The sequence below is a fragment of the Schistocerca gregaria genome, chromosome 3 (genome assembly GCF_023897955.1).
Source record: "Schistocerca gregaria isolate iqSchGreg1 chromosome 3, iqSchGreg1.2, whole genome shotgun sequence".
NCBI lineage: Eukaryota > Metazoa > Arthropoda > Insecta > Orthoptera > Acrididae > Schistocerca > Schistocerca gregaria.
The window spans coordinates 263044962-263072528 of NC_064922.1; the positions used below are offsets into that span (position 1 = coordinate 263044962).

Here is a 27567-nt window from a genome sequence, read left to right on the forward strand (position 1 = left end):
GCGGTATTGAGTATCCACCTGCTTAGCCGAGTGGAAACGCGTTTGCCTACCATGCAGCGGACTCGGATTCGATTCCCGCTTGGGTTGGAGATTTTCTACACTTGTGGACTCGAGTGTTATGTTATCATCATCATCATCATCATCATCATCATCATCATCATCATCAATTCATTATCACCAATGTGCAAGTCGGCCAATGTGGCATCACCTGAACAAAGACTTAAAACCTGCCAGCTGAACTTCCCTGTATGGAGCCCCCTAGCCGTCAATGCCACACAATCATTTCATTTTGCAGGTATTGTGTGATTTTTCTTACAAGAAATATGAGTACACAGCTTACAATCAGCCAACGACTGCCACAATTTTCTTCTTACCGTCCATACTTCCTAATATATTGACTACTTTCAATGTGCCAAAATGTACTAGAATAAATAAAATGTCAATAAAATGCCACACTGTACAATGTATTTGTGGTGAGGCAGTCAGAATTCCTGAAATCCATCATGTGTGGCCTCTGCCTGCTGAGCAGCACCGTAATCCTGGGTCCATGATGAAAATACACCACATTATGCAACACACAGACAGACCCAGCCTGCAGGCAGTACGGTAAGACTAGATCCAACAGGCAGGGCTTGCACGTTAGTGGGAAACGTTGGGCCTCAGACTGGAAAGCCCAATCCATTAGAGATACCAGCAGAAATGGCCTACAGTTTTGGCTCATCATGGAAGTCCACTGGTGCGGCCAGCTAATCCTGAGTCACAGACAGCATGTTGATGATATGAGACTGCGGTAATCAACCCATGTGACAGGTAATTTGCACAAATATTCTGAGAATCAACACTTATGAGGATAGGTAGCAACTTTCCGTGAAGAAGATCGCTGATCCACAGATAGGCACGTAGAAAAGACAACCACACTCTCTCAACTAAATTTTTGACCATGGCCTTTGTCAGAAAACAAGAGAAAACACACTTCCACATAATTACTCTGACACAACTCATGCACACATGGCCACCGTCTCCAGCCACTGCGTCTTAGTCTCTGAGAATCAGATCCAAACAAACCACTCCTCACGCCTTCCTGCCTCTCATCGGTAGTTGCTAGACTAGCGGCAAAAACTGGTGGCAGCACTGACTGCAAGCTGAGGGGAGCGGTTAGGAAGGAGAGGAGCAGTACAAATGAGGGAGTAGGGAGCGGCACACATACCCAGCTGCACCCAGCCAGTGATGATGCATGACATCTGAGCAAACAAACCACTTTATCTACTGAGACAGAATAACGAGACTTTTCCAGCATTTTCTTCAAACTTCCCTGATACTACCTTGATTTCCCTGACATGTTTGAAATTCCCTGATGTTCCCTGATTTCCAGAACTTGTGGCAACCCTGCTCTCCCATCATGCGCTGTTGCTTGTAGTCTGGCTTCAGCTTGCAGAGACTGCGGTCGTTTGTTTGTTTGTTTTTTCTTTGACGACCCTTCTAGAAAACAAGAGAGACCTGCACTTTTTTCCACTCACAAGTAACACTTTGCTCCTTTAGTGACCAACTGTTCACATATGCTAGAAGAGGAGCTAGTTCAGTTGGTTTTCTATACCATGGCCACTTATTTGTTATCTGTCACTTCGATATCTGTGCGATGATCTACAGCATGAATTAGAGTGTCATCTTCCTCAGTGAAACAGTTTAAGAAAAAGATTTTCAGTATTTCTGCCTTGTCTCCCTGAACCTATTTCGATGTCGTTATGGTCTCAGAGTGTCTGGACAGACACCAATTGCTGATTCAACAGAAGACCAAAACTTCGAGATTTTTTGTCAAGATATGGTGATAACGTAGCACAGTGAATAACACAGTTTCTTCTGTGATTATTTTAATTCCCACACTAATGAAGGGAAGTTCTGCAAAGTAGTCATGAGGTGCTTTTAAAGTACAAGGGAAGTTGACAAAACTATTATATATTCCGTCTGCTACACACAAAAGACTACTCACAACAAAATTGAAAATGTAAGCTGAACATATTCAGCAATTAGGGACAATATAGGGATAAATTAAATGAAAGAATAGAGTGTTTTCGTTTATCTGTGCTACATCCCTGCAAACATATTTTTGTTAAGATTGAAGTATAAAAATCAATAATCTTAAATTTATCGATTTTACAGTGAAGTTGGTCAGTTTCTGTGAGGAAAATGTGAAAGATTTTATTCTTAAGGAGGAAAAAAATAGTAATGAATGAATTAACAAAGGGTGAGCTGGAAGTTAATAACAACAACTTACCCATGCTTCATAACATGAAGGTTCCACATTTTCATGAGCTCCTTTTCACCCTCATTCACATCTGTGAATTCATCAATCATCATCATTGTTTTAGTTTGTAGCCACTTAGGATCATGTTCTCCTTCTGAATCCACGTCCATCTCCTTTGGATAAATTGGCAGGCATGTTGTTGTATGGTGATATAATCTGAAAATATCAACAATGTTAAGTTCTCATCTTTCACAACATAACAAGCCTCCCAAGGCAACTAGCGGAGAAAGGACAAAAAATCATCTGAATTTATCACTAACTCATCACAGTGACTGATGAAATCAAACGTTTCTCTACTCTGAATTTCATCACCAGTGTCACATATTCTTCATGATATCACGATGACCAGTTACTGGGACATTCATATGATTTTCCCTCCTTTATCCACTAACTGCTGTGGAAGGTATGTTAACTGAGAAGCCATCTTGTTCAAATTGTCGTGTCACCCAAAAACATTAGTTTCACAGTTTTGTCACAAGCACCTTATGTGAAATTGAAATTCACCGTTGTTAACAAGTAAGCAATGATGATGTCTTTCTCCTTCATTTACTTCAATGAAATGGTAGTAGGAGAGAAAGAAGTGGGTGAAACAGTGCACAAAAATGATGGGAAATGACAATGAGGAAAATAAGGAAAGAGGCACGATAGTATATGTCAGGATGACCAATGAAAGACAGGAAGTTGAGAATGTAAATGAATTCAAGGAGGTGTGGTAGGAATATTCTGTACAGTTACTAAATGCCAATGGAAATATAGTAAATGAAAATGAGGAGCCTGGGAATGCACAGGATGTTGAGATGGACCTAATCTGTACAGAAGTATACAAAACACTAAGACTCACCTATTGTGACCAGTTATGTATGGCCGCTGACCATCAAATTCATTCTCATCAAGCTCCAGGAATTCTGAAAGGCTAGGTTTTGGTCGTTTTGGACGGCACACAAGAATGTTAGACACAGCAGTTCGGCGAACTGGGCCATTACGTGAAAATGCAAACCCAGGAGGTTGTGATATGAGGTCATGTGGACTTCCTGTATATGAGCCGTCATAGCATTCATTTATGGCTACATCAATACGGGCACCTTGTGGAATTGGCTGTAAGCAATATCACTAATTTAAACAGGATCACAGTTACATAAAATTTTAGATAACATTTACAATATACAGTCTACGCTCAGTACTACCACTCAAATCATTCTGTATTTTACACACACACACACACACACACACACACACACACACACACACACTGTTGTAGTTGTGCTGGGAAAGTCCCCGAGCTTCAAGCGCTAACAGAAAGCACAGAAGCTGAAATCATTATAGGTACAGAAAGCTGGCTAAATTTTTGCAGAAATTTTTATGAAGCCTCAGACAGTTTTCAGGAAAGATAGATTAGGCAGAATTGGTGGTGAAGTGTGTGTCTGCCAGTAGTGGTTTATCTTATAGTGAAGTCGAAGTAGATACTCGGTGAGAATTGGTATGGGTGGAGGTTATACTCAACAGCCGAACTAAGTTAATAATAGGCTCCTTCTACCGACCCCCAGACTCCAATGATATAGTTGCTGAACAGTTAAGAGAAAATTTAAGTCTCGTAACTAATAAATACCCCACTCATACAGTTATAGTTGGTGGGGACTTCAACCTTCCCTCGATATGTTGGCAAAAATACTTGTTCAAAACCAGTGGTAGGCAGAAAACATATTCCGAGATTGTCCTAAATGCTTTCTCCAAAAATTATTTCGAGCAGTTAGTCCACGAACCCACGCAAATTGTAAATGGTTGCAAAAACACATTTGACCTCTTAGCTACAAACAATCCAAAGCTAATAGAGAGCATTATGACATACAGGGATTAGTGATCACAAACTACCATTTCTTCCAAATCCACCCGAAACAAACGCAAAATAATTTTATTTAAAAAAGCAGATGAAGTGTCACTAGAAGTCTTCCTAAGAGACAATCTCCATTCCTTCCGAACTGACTATGCAAATGTAGAAAAAGAGATGTGGCTCAAATTCAAAGATATAGTAGCAACAGCAATTGAGAGATTCATGCCTCAAATTGGTAAAAGACAGAATTGATCCCCCGTGGTACACAAAACAGGTCCGAACAATGTTGCAGAGGCAACGGAAAAAGCGTGCAAAATTCAGAAGAACACGAAATCCCGAAGATTGGCTAAAATTTACACACGCGCGCGAAATTTGGCAAGGACTTCGATGCAAGATGCTTTTAATAGGTTCCACAACAAAACATTGTCTCGAAATTTAGTAGAAAATCCGAAGAAATTCTGGCCATATGTAAAGTACACAAGCGGCAAGACGCAGTCAATACCTTCGCTGCGCAGTGCCGATGGTACTGTTACCGACGACTGTGCCGCTAAAGCGGAGTTATTGAACGCAGTTTTCCGAAATTCCTTCACCAGGGAAGACGAATGGAATATTCCAGAATTTGAAACATGAACAGCTGCCAGTATGAGTTTCTTAGAAGTAGATACCTTAGGGGTTGCGAAGCAACTCAAATCGCTTGATACGCGCAAGTCTTCAGGTCCAGATTGTATACCGATTAGGTTCCTTTCAGATTACACTGATACAATAGCTCCCTACTTAGCAATCATATACAAAATTGTTAAGACTTTCGTGGCCACTTGTTGACAAACTGCTTATTTGCTTCTGTCTCGGGTTCTTCGGCCGACGTTCGTGTGATGATTTTGCTGACGAGTGGCTGGCATTGTCAAAGCTTCACCCTCCATTGCCGGAGGTGAACTGGAGCCGGGCTCGCGGCCGCAGACTATATGTACCTTGCGCGCCAACGTCCGAGGGCTTCTCCGCAGTCATTTCCGCGGTCATTTCCGGTGCGTTTCTCCTCTTGCTACCTGCTACGGTCGTTCTCTGCAGTACGGGAAGCCAGGAGCCGTTTACCTTAAGGCTTTCTTCTTTCTTGTTGAAGCTGTTCCCGTGTTTGTGTATTTCTACAGCTTCTCTGTACAAGCGGGTGTGATAGTGCTTCTCTACAGCCAGAACTTCCGTGTCGGTGCGTGTTCTGCCACGGCCGATTTTTCCACCTGTCCCAACCTGCAATGTCGCTTATGTTCTTTGATCCTGGTGTTGATTGATCTTCCAGTCATTCCGACATAAACTTTCCCGCATGTGCATGGTAAGCGGTATATTCCTGACATTGCAAGTGGGTCCCTTTTATCCTTTGCCGATCTAAGACATTCTTTGATCTTCCTTGTCGGTTTGAAAATTGTCTTTACGCCGTGCTTGTATACTTTCGTCGTGTGGAGCCATGGTGAAGAACAGCTCGGTGACTTCCTAAGACACTTGAACAACCTCCACGCCAACATAAAATTTACCATGGAAGTGGAAAAGGACAAAAAACTACCATTTCTAGATGTGCTGGTCACAAGGGATGGCCAAAACCTGGGACATAGCGTGTACCGAAAACCGACGCACACGGACCGATATCTGCACAAACTGTCAAACCACCACCCGAGCCAGAAAAGAGGCATGATTCAGACGCTCGTAACGCGAGCAGCACGAATATGTGAGCCGCAGCACCTTAAACGCGAAATGCAACACCTGGAAAGTGTTCTGAGGAAAATGGGTACTCCACAAATGATATTAGAAGTGTAACAGAGCCAAACCACCGGCGAAGTAAGAAACCAGAAAAAGAAATGTCGGGTACGGCCTTTCTGCCATACATTCCCAGAGTGACGGACAGAATCGGCCGTATATTACACAAGCACGGCGTAAAGACAATTTTCAAACCGACAAGGAAGATCAAAGAATGTCTTAGATCGGCAAAGGATAAAAGGGACCCACTTGCAATGTCAGGAATATACCGCTTACCATGCACATGCGGGAAAGTTTATGTCGGAATGACTGGAAGATCAATCAACACCAGGATCAAAGAACATAAGCGACATTGCAGGTTGGGACAGGTGGAAAAATCGGCCGTGGCAGAACACGCACTGAGTGAGACCGACCAGGTACATGTAATAAAATTCACCGACACGGAAGTTCTGGCTGTAGAGAAGCACTATCACACCCGCTTGTACAGAGAAGCTGTAGAAATACACAAACACGGGAACAGCTTCAACAAGAAAGAAGAAAGCCTTAAGGTAAACGGCTCCTGGCTTCCCGTACTGCAGAGAACGACCGTAGCAGGTAGCAAGAGGAGAAACGCACCGGAAATGACCGCGGAGAAGCCCTCGGACGTTGGCGCGCAAGGTACATATAGTCTGCGGCCGCGAGCCCGGCTCCAGTTCACCTCCGGCAATGGAGGGTGAAGCTTTGACAATGCCAGCCACTCGTGCTGGCGAAACGTCAGCAAAATCATCACACGAACGTCGGCCGAAGAACCCGAGACAGAAGCAAATAAGCAGTTTGTCAATCATATACAACCGCTTGCTCACCGATAGATCTGTACCTACAAATTGGAGAATTGCGCAGGGCGCACCAGTGTTTAAGAAGGGTAGGAGGAGTAATCCATCGAACTACAGACCTATATCATTGACGTCGGTTTGCAGTAGGGTTTTGGAGCATATACTGTATTCAAACATTATGAATCACCTCAAAGGGAATGATCTATTGATACGTAATCAGCATGGTACCAGAAAACATTGTTCTTGTGCAACGCAGCTAGCTCTTTATTCGCACGAAGTAATGGCCGCTAACGACAGGGGATCTCAAGTTGATTCCGTATTTCTAGATTTCCGGAAAGCTTTCGACATCGTTCCTCACAAGCGACTTCTAATCAAGCTGCAGCCTATGGGGTATTGTCTCAGTTGTGCGACTGGATTCGTGATTTCCTGTCAGAAAGGTCGCAGTTCGTAGTAATAGACAGAAAATCATCGAGTAAAACTGAAGTGATATCAGGTGTTCCCCAGGGAAGCGTCCTGGGACCTCTGCTGTTCCTGGTCTATATAAATGACCTGAGTGACAATCTGAGCAGTTCTCTTAGGTTGTTCGCAGATGATGCTGTAATTTACCGTCTAGTAAGGTCATCCGAAGACCAGTATCAGCTGCAAAGCGATTTAGAAAAGATTGCTGTATGGTGTGGCAGGTGGCAGTTGACGCTAAATAACAAAAAGTGTGAGGTTATCCACATGAGTTCCAAAAGAAATCAGCTGGAATTCGATTACTCGATAAATAGTACAATTCTCAAGGCTGTCAATCCAACTAAGTACCTGGGTGTTAAAATTACGAAAAACTTCAGTTGGAAAAACCACATAGATAATATTGTGGGGAAGGCGAGCCAAATGTTGCGTTTCATTGGCAGGACACACAGAAGATGCAACAAGTCCACTAAAGAGACAGCTTACACTACACTCGTTCGTCCTCTGTTAGAATATTGATGTGCGGTGTGGGATCCTTACCAGGTGGGATTGACGGAGGACATCAAAAGGGTGCAAAAAGCGGCAGCTCGTTTTGTATTATCACGTAATAGGGGAGAGAGTGTGGCACATATGATATGCGAATTGGGATGGAAGTCATTACAGCAAAGACGTTTTTCGTCGCGGCGAGATCTTTTTACGAAATTTCGGTCACCAACTTTCTCTTCCGAATGCGAAAATATTTTGTTGAGCCCAACCTACATAGGTAGGAATGATCATCAAAATAAAATAAGAGAAATCAGAGCTCGAACAGAAAGGTTTAGGTGTTCGTTTTTCCCGCGCGCTGTTCGGGAGTGGAATGGTAGAAAGATAGTATGATTGTGGTTCGATGAACCCTCTGCCAAGCACTTAAATGTGAATTGCAGAGTAATCATGTAGATGTAGATGGTGTGTCATATTTTGAGTTCGGAAAAGATTCCGTAATGCAAGTTCTCCACTCTATATTATTGTTTCGCTATTGCTCAGTGCACATTTCTGATTGTTAGTTATCTGTCAATGGAAAAAAGGTAGCCACAGTGAATTAGACAATGTTATCCACGACTTGCTCTGTACAGCACTCTCACAAGTTGTCTTATAGCTTCACCTAGAAGACACAATGTGAAATGATGAACTCTATGCCTCTTCCAAAGAGAAAAAGACAGATGTGGTAACTTTAGCCAAGCTGACAAAAAAAAAAAAAAAAAAAAGCACAGTCCACCATTATCATCATCATTCTTCTCTGATATGGCAAGAGGTGCCAAATCTTTGTTTGTGACAGGGGATAACTTTCCTGACCAGGAATTAGCAAATCACATTGGTCAGCCGAGACAGACACTAACTGGTGAAATGAAATTGTATTTTATATTCAACTGTATCTCTAGTATGGCAGAACATACACTATGTTATCAAAAGTATCCTAACACCTGGCTGAAAACGGCTTACAAGTTTGTGGCGCCCTCCATCAGTAATGGAAGGTTTCTTGGGGAATGGCAGTCCATTCTCCATGGACGAGAGATCTGCATTGACGAGAGGTATCGATGTCGGTCGGTGAGGTCTGGCACGAAGTCAACGTTCCAAACCATCACAAAGGTGTTTTATAGGATTTAGATCAGGACGCTGTGCAGGTCAGTCCATTACAGGGATGTTATTGTCATGTAACCACTACGCCTCAGGCCTCTCATTATGAGCAGGTGCTTGATCGTGTTGAAAGATGCAGTCGCCACCGCTTAACTGCTCTTGAACAGATGGATGCAAGAGGGTGCTTGAGACATCAATGTAGGCCTGTGCTATGACAGTGCCACACAAAACAACAACGGGTACAAGCCCCCAACACTGTCTCCGAATTTTATTGTTGGCACTACACACCCTGGCAGATGACATTCACCAGGATTTCTCCATACCCACGCCCTACCATTGGCTCGCCACATTGTGTACCGTGATTCATCACTCCACACGTTTTTCCACTCTCCAATCGTCCAATGTTTACACTTCATACACCAAGCGAAGCTTGTTTGGGCATTTACCAGTGTGATGTGTGGCTGTTGAGCAGCTGCTCGAGCATGAAACCCAAGTTTTCTCATCTTCTGCCTAACCGTCTTAGTACTTGCAGTGGATCCCATTGCAGTTTGGAATTCCCACGCAATGGTCTGGATAAATGTCCGCCTATTACACATTACGACCCTCTACAACTGTCGGTGGTCTCTGTTAGTTAACAGACAAGGTTGGCCTGTATACTTTTGTGCTGTATGTGTCCTTTCACATTTCCACTTCACTATCACATCAGAAACAGTGGACCTAGGAATGTTGACATCTCGCGTACAGACGTGTCACTTAACCACCTTCGAAGTCCGTGAGTTCTGTGGAGCACCCTATTCTGCTCTCTCACGATGTCTAATAACTACTGGAGTCACTGATATAGAGAACCTGTCAGTAGCTGGCAGCACAATGCACCAAATATGAAAAACATATGTTTTTGTGGGTGTCCGGATACTTTTGATCACATAGTGTATGTGGGTTATGCCATTTATTTTGTATGCGATGTGAACAAAGGTAAAAGCATTGTTTGTGTGTGCCAGATAAAGCGGCGGACTCATGTAGTAATTTTGTTTTTATTACTTTTGTTAAATGCACCATAAAGAGGAACAATTCATTATGGGATTGAGGTTTTAAGGCCCCTGTGATACCTGCTAAATATATGATAAAATAAAGGTGTTACCTAATTTGAAAATTAATCACAACAGGATAAAGTTCTCTCATTTCTAATTCTGTTAAATGTTTAAATATCCACAAGCTGTTGGATGAGAACCCCTTAGCCATTGCCAAGTGATGACTGCTGAGTTGTTGGTGCTCCCATCCCCACATAGCTGTGTTACCACATATGGTGCCACAGGTGCCCACTCCACTATCCTAAAAGGTGATGGTTTTGTTTCATGTCCATGGCGCACCCTTCTACTATCCAATGCCAGGACCTGAGCCGTGATTAACTGCAAATTGTCGCCATTATTATGGGTGTTACCAGATTTTTATCTGTATCTTTTCTTTTATTACATTATCCTGGAAAACATTTCTCCATTTAATGATAGCTGTCTCGTTGAATGTAATTCAATGCTTTTTATCCAGAGAATGTTCTGCACCTGCTGATTGTCAGGATACTGTAGGCGTGAACATGTTTTGTACTCTATACGGCACTGTTTAATAGTGCACACAAGCTATCCTACATAAAACCACCCACACTGACTTAGTATTTATTTTATCCCATTACACACACACACACACACACACACACACACACACACACACACACACACACACACACACACACACACCCGCACCCGCACATATAGTGTGTGTGTGTGTGTGTGTGTGTGTGTGTGTGTGTGTGTGTGTGTGTGTGTGTGTGTGTGTGTGTGTGTGTGTGTGTGTATACCTGTCCCTTTTCCCCCCTAAGGTAAATCTTTCCACTCCCTGGATTGGAATGACTCCTTACCCTCTCCCTTAAAACCCACATCCTTTTACCTTTCCCTCTCCTTCCTTCTTTCCTGACGAAGCAACCTTGGGTTGCGAAAGCTTGAAATTTGTGTGTGTGTTTTTTATTGTCTCCTATCAACATACCAACAATTTCCGTTTGGTAAGTAACAGCATCTTTATTTTTGGATGTGGAATGCTTCCCTCTGTTATATTAATTCAAGAATATAATAGTTTAAAGTTATTGTTCACCTTTATTTGTAGAAAGTGAGCCCTGTGCCATGTCCGCTTCCTTTAAAAATCAGTATTCTGAGTAATTTTCAGCTCAACAGTTGCAGCTGCCACTGCAGCAACAGACGCCATTACGTGGCATTTTTAATTCATGAAATTAGCAGAAGCGAAGGCTCGCCCGCTCGAAACATAAGAAATATTTTCTCCATAGCCACCAGATGCAGTGGAAGGAAACATAGTTTTAAGATTTTTATTTTCAGTTACTCGCCGAGATCCAGAGCCATGAATCTGACTTCAATTATTTGTTAACGGCGGTAAGAACAATTCTCTCACGTGTGCGGGCAGTTGCAAATTATAACAAAGAACTCATACTTGTTATAAAATTAGACAAGGCAAATACAAAAATATTATTTCAGTTTTCAATTTAAATGCAATGTGTTTCTAGACTGGCTCATATTAAAGTAACTTTAATATGAACAAACTTTTTGTTCACATTAATCTTTATTAATTAGCCAGCATAAAGTCAAAAGTATAAATAAAATCTCAAAAATAATTTCAATTCAAATCCAAATCACCATCATTAAAAAGTCTCGTGCCCACACATTTTCTTTTACTTCGAGTGTGTCCGGGATTCTATGTAAGTGACCACAATCTCAAACAGTGTCAAGAACACTGGCTTTCAGTGAAAGCGGGTACATAGAGTAGCTAACACACCGGAAAATGAAGGAACTGTATTTGAACCATGGCAGCAAATTAATGGGGCCAGCTGAATACAAAGACTACCTTAGCTTCGATCCATATGTTGAATGTGACTAAAGTGTTGCACTCTGACAGTCCATGACAACTGATGAAATCTTGCAGGAATAGATAGCAGAGAAACAGGACACGAAGACTAGGATGAATCACAAAACCTTTGCCAGTTTCCAAATATCAAAAGCTATTGAAACAATTGATACAGTTAAGTGTTACAAGTTAAAATTTGAGGTTTGACACATTAACTAAAATGGACAACACAATATTAAAATTAGGATAAAAGAAACAGCCAACTATTGTTATGTTTTTCAAACCTCTGAGGAGACAGGACAACATACTGAAACTTATTATACTAGAGTGTAGTTAGGCTAAGATTTACAATATATGGATGACAACCACTATTCAATTACCAGGTGCAATTCCAATAACGTGTTCTGTAATAGGCACTTTTGCATTATGATTTATTGAGATGACATGTCAGGAAGTATGGTGGTAAAAGACTAGTTTCACCACAAATATTTAAGTCAGGATTTTCACTGCCAAAAAAATTGAATAGTTACCAAATTGACAATTTTTCAGTATAACATTCTCCCACTTACGACAATCAGAATCTGTGGACCCTTCAAAAATGTGCTAATGAGATACCACTGCATACATAGTTATGCAGAAATAAAACGAATTCTTGGAATGTTAAACATGGCTTCCACTACAGGAAATAGCTGAAGTAGTTACCGTTACTTCTTGTTAGAATGTTCCCCTTTCTTCTACACACATTTTAAACTTCTGTAATTTAATAAAAATTTTAGTGAAATTTTGAGGAGAAAGACAATCTTAATAAAATTTATATCACAAACACACACATAAAGTAAATAAATTAACATATAGTAACAACAGGGACCACAGAAGTTGTGAAAAAAACTACTCACAACATATGTAAATGTGAAACGTGAGTGACACAGTTTCAGATGCTTGAGCAAGGCATAGAGTACAACACAATCAAGAGAGCACCAAGGACACGTTAGATCTTCACATGCTTCTGTTTGTTGTCGGCTATTGTTGTTGTACAAAAACTGGTACACAATCTGCAGACGAGGTTCCTTCTTGATTGGTGCAACAACCTTTGTACTGTTGTTACAACGTTCTGGAAAAGCAAACACAGCAACGATTACATACCAGCAACCACAGGGCATTAAAAGTACAAACTGCATAGGAACAAAAAGTTAGATGTACTCTTACTAGTAAGATGAGAAAGTAACACAAAAACATAAATTGTAATTGCAACACTAAAGTAAAAACCAATTCTCTAATCTTGTCTGATGTATTTCCTGGGAACTCTCAATGTTACCATTCAAATAAATAAATAGGTCTGCTTGTGTCTGTGCATGTGCATGTGCAGATGGATATATGTGTGTGTGTGTGTGTGTGTGTGTGTGTGTGTGTGTGTGTGTGTGTGTGTGTGTGTGTGTTTGTGCACGCGTGCGCACGCGAGTGTACACCTGTCCTTTTCCCCCCCCTAAGGTAAGTCTTTCCGCTCTCAGATTTGGAATGATTCCTTACCCTCTCCCTTAAAACTCACATCCTTTCATCTTTCCCTCTCCTTCCCTTGTCCTTCAACGCATTCTTCCACAAGCTCCTAACCCACACCCATCTCTACCCTGCCCCATTATCCTAATTTACTAATTTAATCTCTCTTTCTCTCTCCCCCCCCCCCCCCCCCCCTCAGTCTCCCTCTTCCTCTATTCTATCTCAGCCTCCCACACCACTACTCCTTGTTATTGTGTGCTGTGTGCATATCTCTCTCTCTCTCTCTCTCTCTCTCTCTCTCTCTGTCTGTCTGTCTGTCTGTCTGTCTGTGTGTGTGTGTGTGTGTGTGTGTGTGTGTGCGCCCACACTTGTGCTGAAATAATAAAAATGCTGAAGTTCTAATGTTACCACTTTACTCATCAGACTGAAAATAGAATACAACACATGTGCAATTACATTAAATGTAGTTGGAGTCCTAGTTTTAGTTCTACCAAATAATTACACGGGTAACATCCATTGTTATAATAAATATGAAAGCGAAGAAAATTTCCTAAAATTTATATTATAATAGTCTGATTTAGTTTTCTAAGTAACACATACAAATAAATGCTGTGTAATACCTGGTCTGTTCTCCTTATTGCTATTTGAATCAAGGCACTGATCATGAGGACGAATTGGCTTAGGTCTATCCACTAATCCATTGCTTGGCTCTGTTGTCCAGTTGAGTCTAAACTTTAACGTAGGACCCTTGCTGAATACTTGGAAGGGTACAGTGTCCTGGCAACAAGTAAACAGAAAAATTCCATTACTATTATCAATTTTAACAGCTGTAGCAGCAGCAGCAGCAGCATCAGTAGCAAAAGTAACAGTGACATAAATAGTAATCACAGTTTAAAAAAATCCACTCTGAAATTCATGCTAATAAGGGTGATTTCAAGACTAAAAATTACACTAACTTAGGGTGTCCAGCAATTGAGGCCAATTTTTCGCTTTTCCAGGACAGTATTGTGCTTAGTCCTTAACCAATTTTGATTGATTTTATGACAAAATCCACAAATGAGGCTGTACTGTGAAAACAACCTTGAAAAGAACATTGTTTATTTTAACCAAGAAAGAAACATACCAGGGTCCGACAATTGAATTCAAAATGTAAAATGTAATTTGAATTAAAACAATTACAGGAAAATTAGAATGAGTCTACTTTGCAAAGGTATTTCAGAAGAAACTTTCACTTTTTACAAACAGATCTAAGAATAAAATCAACTACAATTTGAGCAAAATTGTTTTGTAAAGAATAGGAATAGACCAGTCCGAGAAGGGTACACACGTGAACATTAAATGAAGTCTCAAGTTGGTAGCCTTTACTTACAGAATTACTTCAAGCTGAGAAACTTCATTTTCAGCATTTTCCATGAATTTTATTTTCATATTACTTGGTACTCTTAGCCTTTCCACACTAGCTTTCTTCTTTCATTTTCTTTTGAGGACTTCCCAGTTGCCCTTTTCTCTATTACTGTTTCACTGCACCTACCAAGTGCATTTCTGAAGATATGTATAAACTGCTTTCTGATACTTACAAATACAACACCTCTGTCACCTTGACTGCAACATGAACAGCACAGACAACTGTGAGAGAGGCTTCAGTTAAAATTTTGAGCAGACTACAGTTGGCAGAGAAATCTCTTTCAAGACTCGCACTGCCATGGAAGAGATTGCAAGCAACCTCAATAAATCTCTTCACATTTTCACATCCACTCTTGACTCCAATGATTATCATCCAGAACTGATTGATGTGAACAAGAATTCCATCACATTCTTCAAGGACTTCCTTTACTGACATGATTTCCACTACATTTCGGAACTCACTGGCAATTGCATACGCCTCATTACCATCAAAGCAATTCAAGGTAGTGAGATGTGTCAATGCTATGCCTATCTTTTCTCATACCCAGTTTAAACATGGAAAGCCCTTTGTAAAGGAATATACCAGCAGCAATTTATCCAAAATTTTGGATATCATACTCTTCATAAATGTAAGATACTAATTCCGGAATTGGTCGAATATGCCACATTGACCCAGAGCTTTTTTTGGTTCTGTACCTGATAATGAGTTTTGTAGGATCCCCCTAAATGGGTCAGGTGTGCACTACACATCAGAGGATGTCACTCAGCTAGCTGACTCTGTGTGAGGTGCACCCAAGGGTTTATTAGATTAAGTGACTCTCCATCCAATAAAGATAACGATAGCTGTTGGAAAACCAGAAGTATCAGTGTAAGATCGAAAGAATTATCTCCCACAGGAGAGAGTATTAGAATCCTAACTGTTAATACCCACAGCTTTCAAAAGCAAATGGCAGAGTTTGAAGCACTACTGAAAAGCAGTGAAGCTCACCTAATACTAGGTACAGAAAGCATATTGAAAGGACAGACAAATGGATGTGGTGTGTTTGCCGCAGTAGACCAGAAACTCAAATGCACCAAGATAGAAACTGATGCTGCATGTGAGATTGTTTGGGCAAGACTCAGTATCAGGGGTGGACATAAAATGATAATTGGATCCCTCTATCACCCACCAGACTCATCTACAGATGTAACTGGAAGCTTAAGAGAATACCTCAGTTCACTCGGGCCTAGGTTTCCCCAATCATACTGTAATCATTGGTGTAGACTTAAATCATCCCACAATCAATTGGGAAAATTACAGTTTTATTGGGGTAGGTGTGATAAGACATCCTGTGAACAATTACTAAATGTCTTCTCTAAAAATTATATTTGACAGATAGTTTGGAACCCACTCACGATGGATAAATATTGGATCTAATGGCAACAAATAGACCTGACCTGTTTGAGGATGTCCACACTGAAACTAGTATCAGTCAGCATGATGCAGTTGTGGCAACAATGGTTACCAAAGCACAAAAGACAACCAAGACAAGAAGCAAGATGTGTGTGTTCAGTAAACTAGATAAAAAATCAATAGTGGCATACCTCAACAAGGAACTTGAAGCTTTCAACACACTGCAAGAGCATGTAGAGGAACTTCGGCTAAAGTTTAAAAGAATAGTTGACCAAGCAATGGATAGATATGTACCCAGTAGAGGGTGTATACGCAGAAAAGAAAGAAAAAAATTGTGGGATTTTGTACAGATTCGCCAGTTAAAAATACATTTTTTACTGGGTGAAAATATACTTTTTGCAGGGTGAAAGTATATTTTTTGTGATAAGTGGCAATATACTTTCCCTCAGAGCGGTAAAATTTCAATTCTTTGAATGGTAGTAAAGGTTTTATACACTGGCGTAGAATGTCCTGGCATTTTAGGAAATGAAACACAGAAAAATAAGGATTTGGGAAAGATCTTTGATGTGGAGCAAAATGTACACTGCATATTTTCCTATTACAAAAGTACAAATACAAATTCCACCAAATACAGTACGGTATCTTCCAAAGCACTGAAATCGAGATTGTCAACTAGTCATAGTTTATGCCAAGCGATATCAACAGCCAATGACAACAGATATTCAGAGCACAGGACACACAATTTAGTCAGCCAAGCACCACATCACAATTAAGTAGCCCAAACACAGAAATAAGAAAATATATATATATATATATATATATATATATATATATATATATATATATATATATATATATATATATATAACAGTATAGCTAGAAGAACAGCTAAGCTTTCACGCATGGTATTGGCTGCAAAAAAAGTTTTGCTGTGTCTCCGTGTCACAGAGATACAGAATGAACTGGACTGGTAGACATAAACTATCCAGAGAAAGTTTAGTGACAAAATTTCAAGAACTGGCTTTAAATTATGACTGTAGGAATATACCACAAGCCCCTATGTATCACTCTCATAGGGATCATGAGGATAAGATTAGAATAATTACTGCACACACAGAGGCATTCAAACAATCACTCTTCCTGTGCTCCAGATGTGAATGGAACAGGAAGAAACCCTAATAACAGTGGGACGAGTTCAGATGAAAGTGTAAATATAGAAATGCGGCAGGGACAGTTGGTGGCAAGTGGAAGGCAACTGAGACTCTTCCGTCCCCCTCCCAATCGTGAACACCTGCCAAACCACCACTGAGCATAATGTTGGGATGGCAATGTTGGACCAGCGTGGGCTGAACTCTGGACCAGTAGGTATATAAATATCACCAGCACACAGAAGACACATCATTCCATCAGTACCACTTGATGGTGGAATGGTTTTTCACCAAAGTAGCATGGTCTGTCACTAATTAGTTCTTCATAGAGTGATTACCTCAACTTAAACTCTTAATTTTTGTTGTAATCAAAATGTGATGTTACTTGCACAGCTTATATATTTTTTTATTAAAGGTGCATTATCAAAGAGACGAAAAGGTGTTAATTTTGCATTCTGCTTTCCATTTATATGAACTATGCTGAAGGACTCTGAACTCCTTCACTGCATTTATTCGTGAGGTGTCTCCTAGATCCAGCTCAATCTGATTCAAAATAGCATTACAACACTGCATCAGATATTTCTTACTAGACATAACCCCTTTGCCACAAAAAGTTTAAGTGACAGTGTTTAGTCATTTTCTTAATTTTTTTTATCTTCAATGAAGAATTTTAGCCAACTGTCCTTTCACTTACAATGGCAAGGAATTTTGCCTTTTGTTGTACTTTTTTTATTAAAAGAGGGCGAGGAAGTGAAATTCATATGCATTATGCCATATTATGCTTTCCATTTTTTCATACATTTATTTACTTTGAAAAGCTACATTTGTTTAGTCAGATTATACTCACCTCTTTTACATCTCCAATTGCCTCCCAGGAGGAATGCTTCTTAGGTGACTGCCTTACACTAGCTTGCACTTCCTGTAGTATAAGTTCATAGTCACCATCTGTTAGAAGACAGCGGTTATGTTTGTCATAAACTACTAGCTCAGCTCCATACAGTTTGACTTCTTCTGGTTGATTCTGGCCTTGAGCTTTGGCTGGACCAGAAGATTTGCGTCGTTTCTGTGCAGGTTCCACTAAAAAAAAAAAAAAAAATTTAAAAATGTAAGTTTTAAAACAACACAAACAAAAACTGACCAGCTGTTCATCACACTGTACAACAATGTACAGAAAGTAAATGAAAACTATGTTTTAAACAAAAACACACAAACTCTGTACACAGTTTGAACTATACATACTGTTTAGTAGACAGGCCATTGATCAATAAATTACTTAAATAATGTGAAAATTGTAATAACTGAGACTCAAGGAAGGATATGTCCTACACAAGAATACATAGTGGCTATTCAGCTATTAATAAAAGTTCCAAAAACTTATTCAGTAAAAGGAATGTATAGAACAAGGAATCTAATAGAACAATCAGGTTTTTCTTGCTTAAAATAAAACACCTGAACTTCTTTCAAAAAATGTTAGCCACAGGTGAGTGATGACTATGGTCACTGCATACTTGTTTCAGCCGTGTATATGTATATGGATTAACTGTGTATGTGGTGTCAGCTAACAGAAACTAGCTACGAAAGCCCTCTCTTAAGTGATGACTTTCAAAAGATTCAGTGAAGAAGGGAGTGAGGAATGGAAGAACAAATACTGGGGTTGAGGAAATGTATGTATACAAATAATGGAGGAGAGAAGACAGAAAACAAGGATGAGAAGGCGGAGGCATAACTGAAACACAGGAAAAGATTAGTGTGGTTACAAACCTCTGAGCGAGTAACATCAAGTGACACTTAGTGTTCTTTCTTACAAGTAATCTCCCATGCCCACGTTTTTAAAGAATGAAAGTCCCACGAATAAAATGGTTTCAAATAGGTGATTACTTTACAAATGAGTTACTGTGTTAAATATTTGATGTTAAGCACGTAAAACAATTATGTCTGAAGACATAAAATCCTATCTATGTTGGTTTTATTAGTTTTGGATTATTCACCCAAAGATTGGTTGGTTGGCTGGCTGGCTGGAAGATTAAAGGGACCAAATTACTAAGTCATCAGTCCCTCTATCCTCAAACAGACAGGTCTGCATGACAGTAGATCAGGGATAGCCTTCTGAGCAAAACCCATCGGAAGGAAACCATCAGGTCTACGAAAGATCAACAAAGACGGGAGTAAAAAAGAAAAAAGAAGAAAGGGAGACAGAGGAAGAAATGCAGGCAAGATGCCCCATATAGGGAGTAGTTGGGAGCCCCAAAAGCAGGCTGCAATGAGGGGACATACAATCCCAGCCATCAACACTTACCAGAGTTACTCTACTCATAAATTGCCTAGGAAAGACTGGCACCAAGGTCATCACAAAATCAGCACAGAGAGACAAAAGATGAACAAGTCTAACGCACCACACACAAGAAGGGGTAAAACGAGTAGGGGTGAGGGTGAGGACCGGATTGGACCATGAAGCCCAGACACCCACAGCCTGGTCTGGACAGAGAAGGCAACAGAGTTTTCTGCCAACCTCTCAGTAGGCCTAAGTCAGCCACTGAGGCATCAGCTCCTAATACCAGGGGTAATGAGGTGGGGAGATTAATAGTCCAACGCAGGGTGGCTAAGCTGGGACAGTCGAGCAAAATGTGGACCACCATCAAACGCAAACCATAACGACAATCGGGTCGGTCCTTGCGATACAGGGGATGACAATGTGTCAGCCAAGTATGGATAATGGGAAGCCTGCAAAGGACAGAAGAGTCCTTGCAAGAGACCTGCATGGAGGACCTCGACAGATTTGTAGTTTCCTTTATCACTCGTAGTTAGTTTGGTGAAGTCAAAGTGAGCCATTCTGTATTCCAGATTCCTAAAACTTGATGGCATAATACCCATCTTAAGAGTTGAGTTACTGGTAGCCAGTTTATGCCAGCTATCCGAGAGTTCATTCGCCGGGACGCCAAGAAGGTCCACACTGCTCGCGGGTGTACAGGGACTCGTGAACAGCAATGACCAAGAGATGGCAACACCAACACATGTCGAGACCTTGCTAATTGCTCAAGGAGTCACTGCAGATGACAAAGGATCCACTGGTGCAGGAATGAATATGCTCAAGAGCACAAGAGATGCTACCAACTCAGCCAGGCAACACTACAGCCGTCCAGCAAGGAACACAGTTCAGTATGTCCCATGTGAGTATAAGCAAAGTCCATATGACCAGCAACCATCGAGCCACCAGTATAGACTACTTCTGAAACTCGGGAAAAGTGCCAAGGCTGGAGGAAGATTGGTGGTGGAGGGCCTTGGGAGGGACAGAGTCTTTTGGACCAGGTGAGAGATCAAGATAAAGCTGTGGCTGAGGGATGCACCACAGAGGTGTAATTGAGTGGGCCTGGAGTTGAGGTGGAAGAGGAAACAACTGCAGTTCAGAGAGGAGGGACCAGACTCAGATTGCGATCATAATCTCTGATCTGGGCTGCTGTTGTGGGAAATGGATTTCCATGTTAGGAAAGAGGAGATGGTAGTTAGGATGCTTAGGGGAGCTGTGAACATGTGTGGCATAACTGAAAAGCTGTTGTTGGCGCTTGACTGGCAATGGATGGGTATAAGCCTCCATGAGCAACCTGTTTAGAGTGCTGGTTCGAATGGCTTCTGTCGCAAGTCGAACCCTGTATTGAATCCAGTATCAACAATGCAGAGGGCTATGCCAAAACATATGCCAGATTCCCATAACCAAGACAAAACTTAATCAGGGATTTACAAAGCTGCAGAAGGGTAAAGCAATGTGCACCCCAGCTGGTGTTATTGAGGCAGCAAAGAGTGTTCAGGCACAGCCAGCACTTTCGCTTAAGCTCGTGAAGATGGGTAATCCATAACAACTGAGAATAGAAGACTAGTTCTAAAAAGCAATAAGTCTCTGCCACAATGAGCAGTCGGTCCTTGACCCAAGGTTCGGTTGTGGGTGAGTGGTACGACGTCAACAGAAGTGCATGATGTGAGTCTTGGCAATGAAAGAACTATGGGTGAGAGCCTATGCCTGCACCTTTTGTATGGTGTTTTGCAGCCGATGTTCAGTGACACCCACACTACAGAAACAATAGTAGAGGCACAAGTCATCAGCATACAAGTAGTATGATACTGAGGACCCCAAAACTCCTACTAGACCATTGATGGCTACTAGAAATAGAGGGACACTCAATACAGAGCCCTGCGGCACCCTATTCTCTTGGACATGGGGGTTACTGAGGGAAGCACTAACTTGAACCCAAAACATATAGTGTGACAGGAAGTTGCAAATAAAAAATCGGGAGCGGACCCCAGAGGCCCCACTTGTGTAAGGTATCAAAGATATGGTGTTGGTATGTGGTGTCATGAGCCTTTTAAAGGTAAAAAAAAAAGGGCTATAAGATGTTGACATTATGCAAAAGCTGCTTGGATGGCAGACTCCAGGTAGCCCAAAGACCCCAAGACTCAAGGAGCTAACACAGTCACCTGCTTGCCACATGTTCAAGCAATATACATAGGACATTGTTGAGATTTATAACTGTCCATCTCCAGAGGGTGCTTACCCGGTTTCAGTACTGTGATGGGAATTAGTCCTCACAGCAGATGCAGTTAAAGATGCAAGGATGCAATTTTGTCAAACCACTGACAGGTACTTGATCATTTGATTGTGGATGTGGTCCAGTCCTGGTATTGTATCTGGGCTGTGGGCTAGGACACACGGATTCCCACTCACTGAGTGGACGATTATATGGCTCCAGGTGGTATATAGCATAGGATAATTCCTGTCTTGGTCAGTGTAGACAGTACACTCAAGGTAACACCAGGCAGACCTGCAGGAGTCTGGTATCCATAGAGATGTCTGATTTTTGCCCAAACCTGCAAAGGGAAGGTATGTGGTACACTGGTTGAAACGTGCAGTTCCCAGCACTTTTGTTTCAGTCCCTTTATTAGGTGGCAGACCAGGGTATGGACCCATTTAAAGACAATGAGGTGCTCCATCAATGGGTGCTGCTTATGGCACTGGAGAGCCTGTCTATGATTTCTAATGGCTTGTGCGATATCTGATGAGCACCAAGGTACTGTCTTCCATCAGGGCGAGCCCGAGAAACTGGATCGTCAAATGAGCTACTGAAAGAATGGCTGCAGTTGTATTCTGGACTGCCTAATCAATATCTCCATGCGGCAGAGAGCCAAGCGGACAGCAGAGATGAAAGCGCTCTAATCAGCACTGTTGAGAGCCAGAATTTTGAAGATTGGTGGCAGGTGAAGCCCAACAACGGGAACAATGTTTTTATGTAATTAAACATTATAGAGAACCCAGGAAGTGGAAACTTGAGTCCCAATCATAAACCTGGTCCAAGTAGGATCTGTGCCAAACCATCCGATGGAGAAGTGGAGGGGAAAAGGGAAAACAGATGTATAACTCTGCAGCATGGAAAGGAAGTTATGCAAAAGACTGGGGTTCCGTTATAGCCTAGCATGAACTCGCAAAAGAGTTGCGAGATGCTCATGGGGAATGAAGAAGTAAAAACCAAAATTGGTGAACCCAAAAATTGTTACACACTATCTGTTCATGTAAGATCTTTTTGGTAAACAGTACATAGTATCAAGTCACTTTAGGCTAGATCATAGCATAAGTTATTTATAGAAGCAAAGTCTTTAATTGCAATTGAACAATATATTATTTTTTAATTCAGTAATTGTAGGCCAGAACTATATGAGAACTCCCTCAGAAATCCAGTAATGAGGTCAATTTATAATTTTCCGGAAAGGTACTTTTTTCCTAAACTACATGTCACACACTGATATATTTCTGTAGGTATCTTTAGTGATATATGTTGATACTGTCTTCAAAATGGGTAGCAAATAGAGTTAATAGTAAAGAAGTAATAATCTGACCTTTTATCATTTTAATCAGTGTGAGGCAATGGATTAAGCTCTCATATTGATACCAATGATTATGGAATATCTGTGATAGTTATAGGTTTTTGTGAAACTGAGATAAAAGAAAAGCACTGGTTAAGTGAAAACTATGGATATTTGGAACGAAAGAAAGTGAGAATCTTCAGTTGGTATATACGTCTCTTAACAGCTGAAACAGTCACCAGATCCCAGTTGCAAATTACCTGTTTTAACAGCTTACAGGGGCAACAAAATATTGGTTTTTCATTATTTCATATAGTTATTTTATGTATAATTTTATACATGAACAGCAATGATGTAGTAAGCGATAAAATTTTTGTCATTTCATTTTTTTGGTAATATTAGTCAGGAAAAAATATTGAAATGTTTGAAATTATGTAAGTCACTAAGTGTTCTCATTCACAAATATCGAATGAATACAGTCTGGGTAATTTATGTGCTGAGAGTTAAGTTGCATCAAGGCATTACATGGTTTCTAACATTCATACTTGAGCTATCATGTTAAACCTTTAACGTAAGAATATATCCCTTAATAAGCAGATAATGATGGTAGATCATCATTGGTGAATAATTATATGAAAATATCCATAGCTTTCACTTAACCAGTTATTTTCTTTTACCTCAGTTTCACAAAAACCTGTAATTATCACAGATATTCCATAATCATTGGTATCAATATGAGAGCTTAATTCATTGCCTCACACTGATTAAAATGATAAAAGGTCAGAGTTTAAAGACCTGTCAACATTAAGGTCATTAAAGATGATGAGCTTGTTAGATTTTATAAGGAGTGTATAACTAATACAGATAACTAGTGTTGCTAGTCTTAACGGTAGTTAAATTATTTCACCAATTACAATTAATTTCATTCCTATTTTAAGCTTTCATACCCTTCCTAACTAACCAGTGACCCTTGAAGCCTAGTTAATTCTTCACTCCAGGTGAAACCTTTAACAGTTGAAAGATAAATGACTGCTTATTAATGAACACAATTTCATCATTTTTATGCCGTGCATGAAGATACATCATGTTCTTTATTAAAACAAGCAATCAACTAAATTCTTCAAATACAAAATAGTTAATTATTCCAAAGGTGCACCCAAAACTGCACAAAATTAATGAACCAAAATAATGGTAACAGTACTTACAGACATCAGTGTCATTTACTTGAGCACCAACACTATTACAGCTGACCCTAAGCAGCAGCATGTAGGATTTGACTAAATGGCCATTGGATAGGCTGAAAGATTCTGTTGGTATGGAGACAGTTGGAGCTTTTGGTGGTGGCTGGTCTTCTGATGGATTTATTGCCACCTCACTAGTTCCAACAGAAACCTATAAAACAAAGAACAATACCAATGCTGTATTTGTTGGATGTCATTCCATGTGTGTGTCAGGTGTTCTGGAATTATAAGAAAACAACAAAAAGGAAATTACTGTCTCCCTTCTGAAAATGACAAAGTATCTCAGCTGGAAGTTAAAACCATTTCTTAACCAAAAGCCTTTCTCCAAATTAAATTCTCGACAATTCAAGAGAAACTGATACAAAAATACTGTACCCGTTTTCTTCAAACAATGGAAATTCAGTAATTCACACAACTATCACTCTATGTTTGCTTAACATATAGTGGTACTTAAAATCCAGTAACACAGCACCTAATACAACTGATGCTGTTCAAGAAAAGGTGACAGAAAAAAGGAAATAAATAATTAAATAAAATAAAAGTAATAGGAAAACAGTGGCTGTATTTAACAAATTAATTTGAGTATAAAATCTAACACGGTCCATTTTGTAATAGAGTCTATGTTGAGCAGGGTAAGTATGTATTAGTCAGTTTATTTCAAATGTAATTTAAATCAAGTCAAGGCTTTCCACTATTCTGAAACCTGAAAATAATACCACTGAACACAGTGAACACTACAAGCTGCTGGCTTTCAAATGAAATTATGTTTAATATGATTTTATCAATAGTTAATTGAGATGCAAGCAAATGCAGCTCTCTTATTAGGTTATTGAAACTGTTTACATTTCAGTTCAAGATGTAAGGCTAAATTACAGTAAAATTAGAGAAATTGCTATGTACCTGCATGAACGGTGACGAAACATCTTTCCGCTTCTTGTGACAAATTTTCAACAAAAGTGTTTCAACCTTAACTGGTTCATGATGAGCTTCAACTAAAGAATAAAAGAACAACATAAATCATAGTTTTGATTTTAGAATTACTAAATTAACGAAGTCATATTCTACTAAGGATAACATTGTTTTGTTACTAAAAATTAATTTTTTTTCCTTTTTACCTTTCTTATCATAAAAGCCAAGAAACGTCAGTGTCATATAACCGCGCATCACTTCAGGCTGTATGCTTTCCTTATTCCTCTTCACTACCATATCCATTAAGTTGTCAACACTGAAATTTTTTCTGCTTTTGTTGGTGCGGGACATGCGCTGTTTCATGTAACTCAGAGTTCTGTTTAAAAATACGGGCTGAAAAAAAGTAAATACACACTGTATTAATTAATCTTTGACAGCACAGTGCTTTAACCATAATCAAAGTCCCCCCCCCCACACACACACACTGGAAAGCACATATTAGAATCCATATATTCAAAACAAGGACATTCTGTTACAAATTTTAAGTGAATGTGAATGAACATTAAATTGTTATAATACAGTATTTTACATATAGGGAGGATTTCAGAACTTGGCTTTCAAGAAATTCCACACAAATGTAAATCTGGATCTAGTAAATACACAATCCCATACAGCAGAACAAATCCCATAATGATGCTGTGTTCTAACAAAGATGGTTTACAGAGGGGATACAGCAGCAAGGTATGTATGGGAGAACACCATATGAGCCCAATATAAATTACGTCCAGGGCCTTAGCAGACACAACATACTTTGAATATTGCACTGCTTCAAATATTCACTGGCAGAAGTGCTTTTTCTCAAATGTTATCATCATTTTTAAGTATCAATTTTCCACTTCTGTAATGCACAGGGAGGAGACAGACACTACTAGTCATAAGAACCTATACACATAAACAACTTTTCTCCCACCGCTACTGGGAAATCTAGCAGTTGACCACACCTGGTCTAGCACATCGCTTCTCTTTTTCGCCACGTGAGAGCAACTCTCATGGTTAATTATTGTCGAACCTGGGCTGCAAGCTCTGAGATTATCATGAGCATGCATTATAGAACTGTGACAACACATTTTACAGGTTAACCTATTCAGTGCTAAACAATAGACGTTCTCATGCAATCACCAACTTCTAGAGATCTGTTTTCATTTACTTTCTTGGTGAATAGCCTGTGATAGTACCTGAAAGCTAAATTTCACCAGGCACCATTCAAGTGGTGATTTTAAGAACAGTTAGTTACTATCCTCTGGATTTATTGTGCAATATGAAATACTTCTGTAGTGTCAGGCCAGTTTAGAAGCCATATTATATTAATTCGTGTTTAACTAAGTCTGCCATTTGGCCATTTAATGATGAGTAAAAAGGGAAGTAAAAAATACTGTAACAGAAATGTTTAAGTCTTTTGCGCTACATAAGCCACTAATCTGCACTGACAAGTTCTTGCAGGACATAGTAACAATAGCCTAAGAGAGGCTTTTTCATCTTTTATTTTAATATCTTCCAATCTGTCTGGAATTTCGATGAATTAGCCATGTGATTGAAAAGTTTTATTACGAGCAACATTACTACAGCTGGACACAGACAATGGTGTGTGTTTTCTGTATTAGAAGGTCTTTTGACTCAAAGCTCAAACATATAGCAGTCTTCTTCTTGTACCCATAAGTGACTGAACGTATCTTCTAAGTGGTGAGTAGCACTCTGTCCTTTTCATAGTATTGTCATTAACAGAACAGTACAAGAGATGAGATTGTTTGCATTAATCAGTAACTACTTCTAATGGTATATTAACATGCAACAGCTGTTCAACCTTCAGCTCGGGCCCGAGTTGCTGGAGTTGGCAGTCGTGTGGGTGTGAGGTGTGCTTGCTTGTGTGAATGAATAGTGCATGTTTCTCTCTTTCTGACGAAGGCTGTAACGAAAAGCTTGTGTGTAAGTGTCTTAATTGTGCATGTCTGCAACTTAATGCAGTAATGTATCTTTTCCTACATTTTTTATATTTCTACATGGAGCTTCGACTGTTTGACTTTGGCTCCCAGTACAAACTGCAAAAACACGAATAAACCAGCTGAAAAATGTTACTACAAAAAGAGGATCATCATAAGATGAAGAAAGCATCAAAGACAGTTTCTATTTAAGAAGTACTTGTGACCAAAAAGTGAGAAAAGAATATTGATAAAACTGATGGCAAATTTGTTGCAGGCAGTGGAAGCACAGAGTACTTGTCATACGAAAGGAAAATTATGTCAAATGTGAAGAGCTGAGAAGGTACAAAAATTAAGATTGTAAATGAAAATTTTATGTGCTTTAATCTGGTTGTTGATGTTAACTCACAAAAGGTGTTACTGAACAATGTATTACATGACCATGAACTACAAAGAAATTTAGTCAGTAAATGCCATTTCTGAAAAAGGGGTAGTGGCAATA

General features: G+C 40.0%; 1 protein-coding gene across 1 annotated transcript in view; it reads right to left on the bottom strand.

Moving 5' to 3' along the window:
• Positions 1–27567, bottom strand: part of LOC126353912 (polycomb protein suz12-B) — a 257886-nt gene that overhangs the window by 23665 nt on the left and 206654 nt on the right. Inside the window, exons 3-10 of the mRNA XM_050003144.1 lie at positions 25296–25482; positions 25081–25172; positions 24145–24331; positions 17940–18169; positions 13768–13924; positions 12550–12764; positions 3144–3397; positions 2273–2458 (exon numbers count right to left, since the gene is read on the bottom strand). Coding sequence (XP_049859101.1) covers positions 2273–2458; positions 3144–3397; positions 12550–12764; positions 13768–13924; positions 17940–18169; positions 24145–24331; positions 25081–25172; positions 25296–25482 — 1508 coding nt within the window. The remainder of the gene's footprint in view (positions 1–2272; positions 2459–3143; positions 3398–12549; positions 12765–13767; positions 13925–17939; positions 18170–24144; positions 24332–25080; positions 25173–25295; positions 25483–27567) is intronic.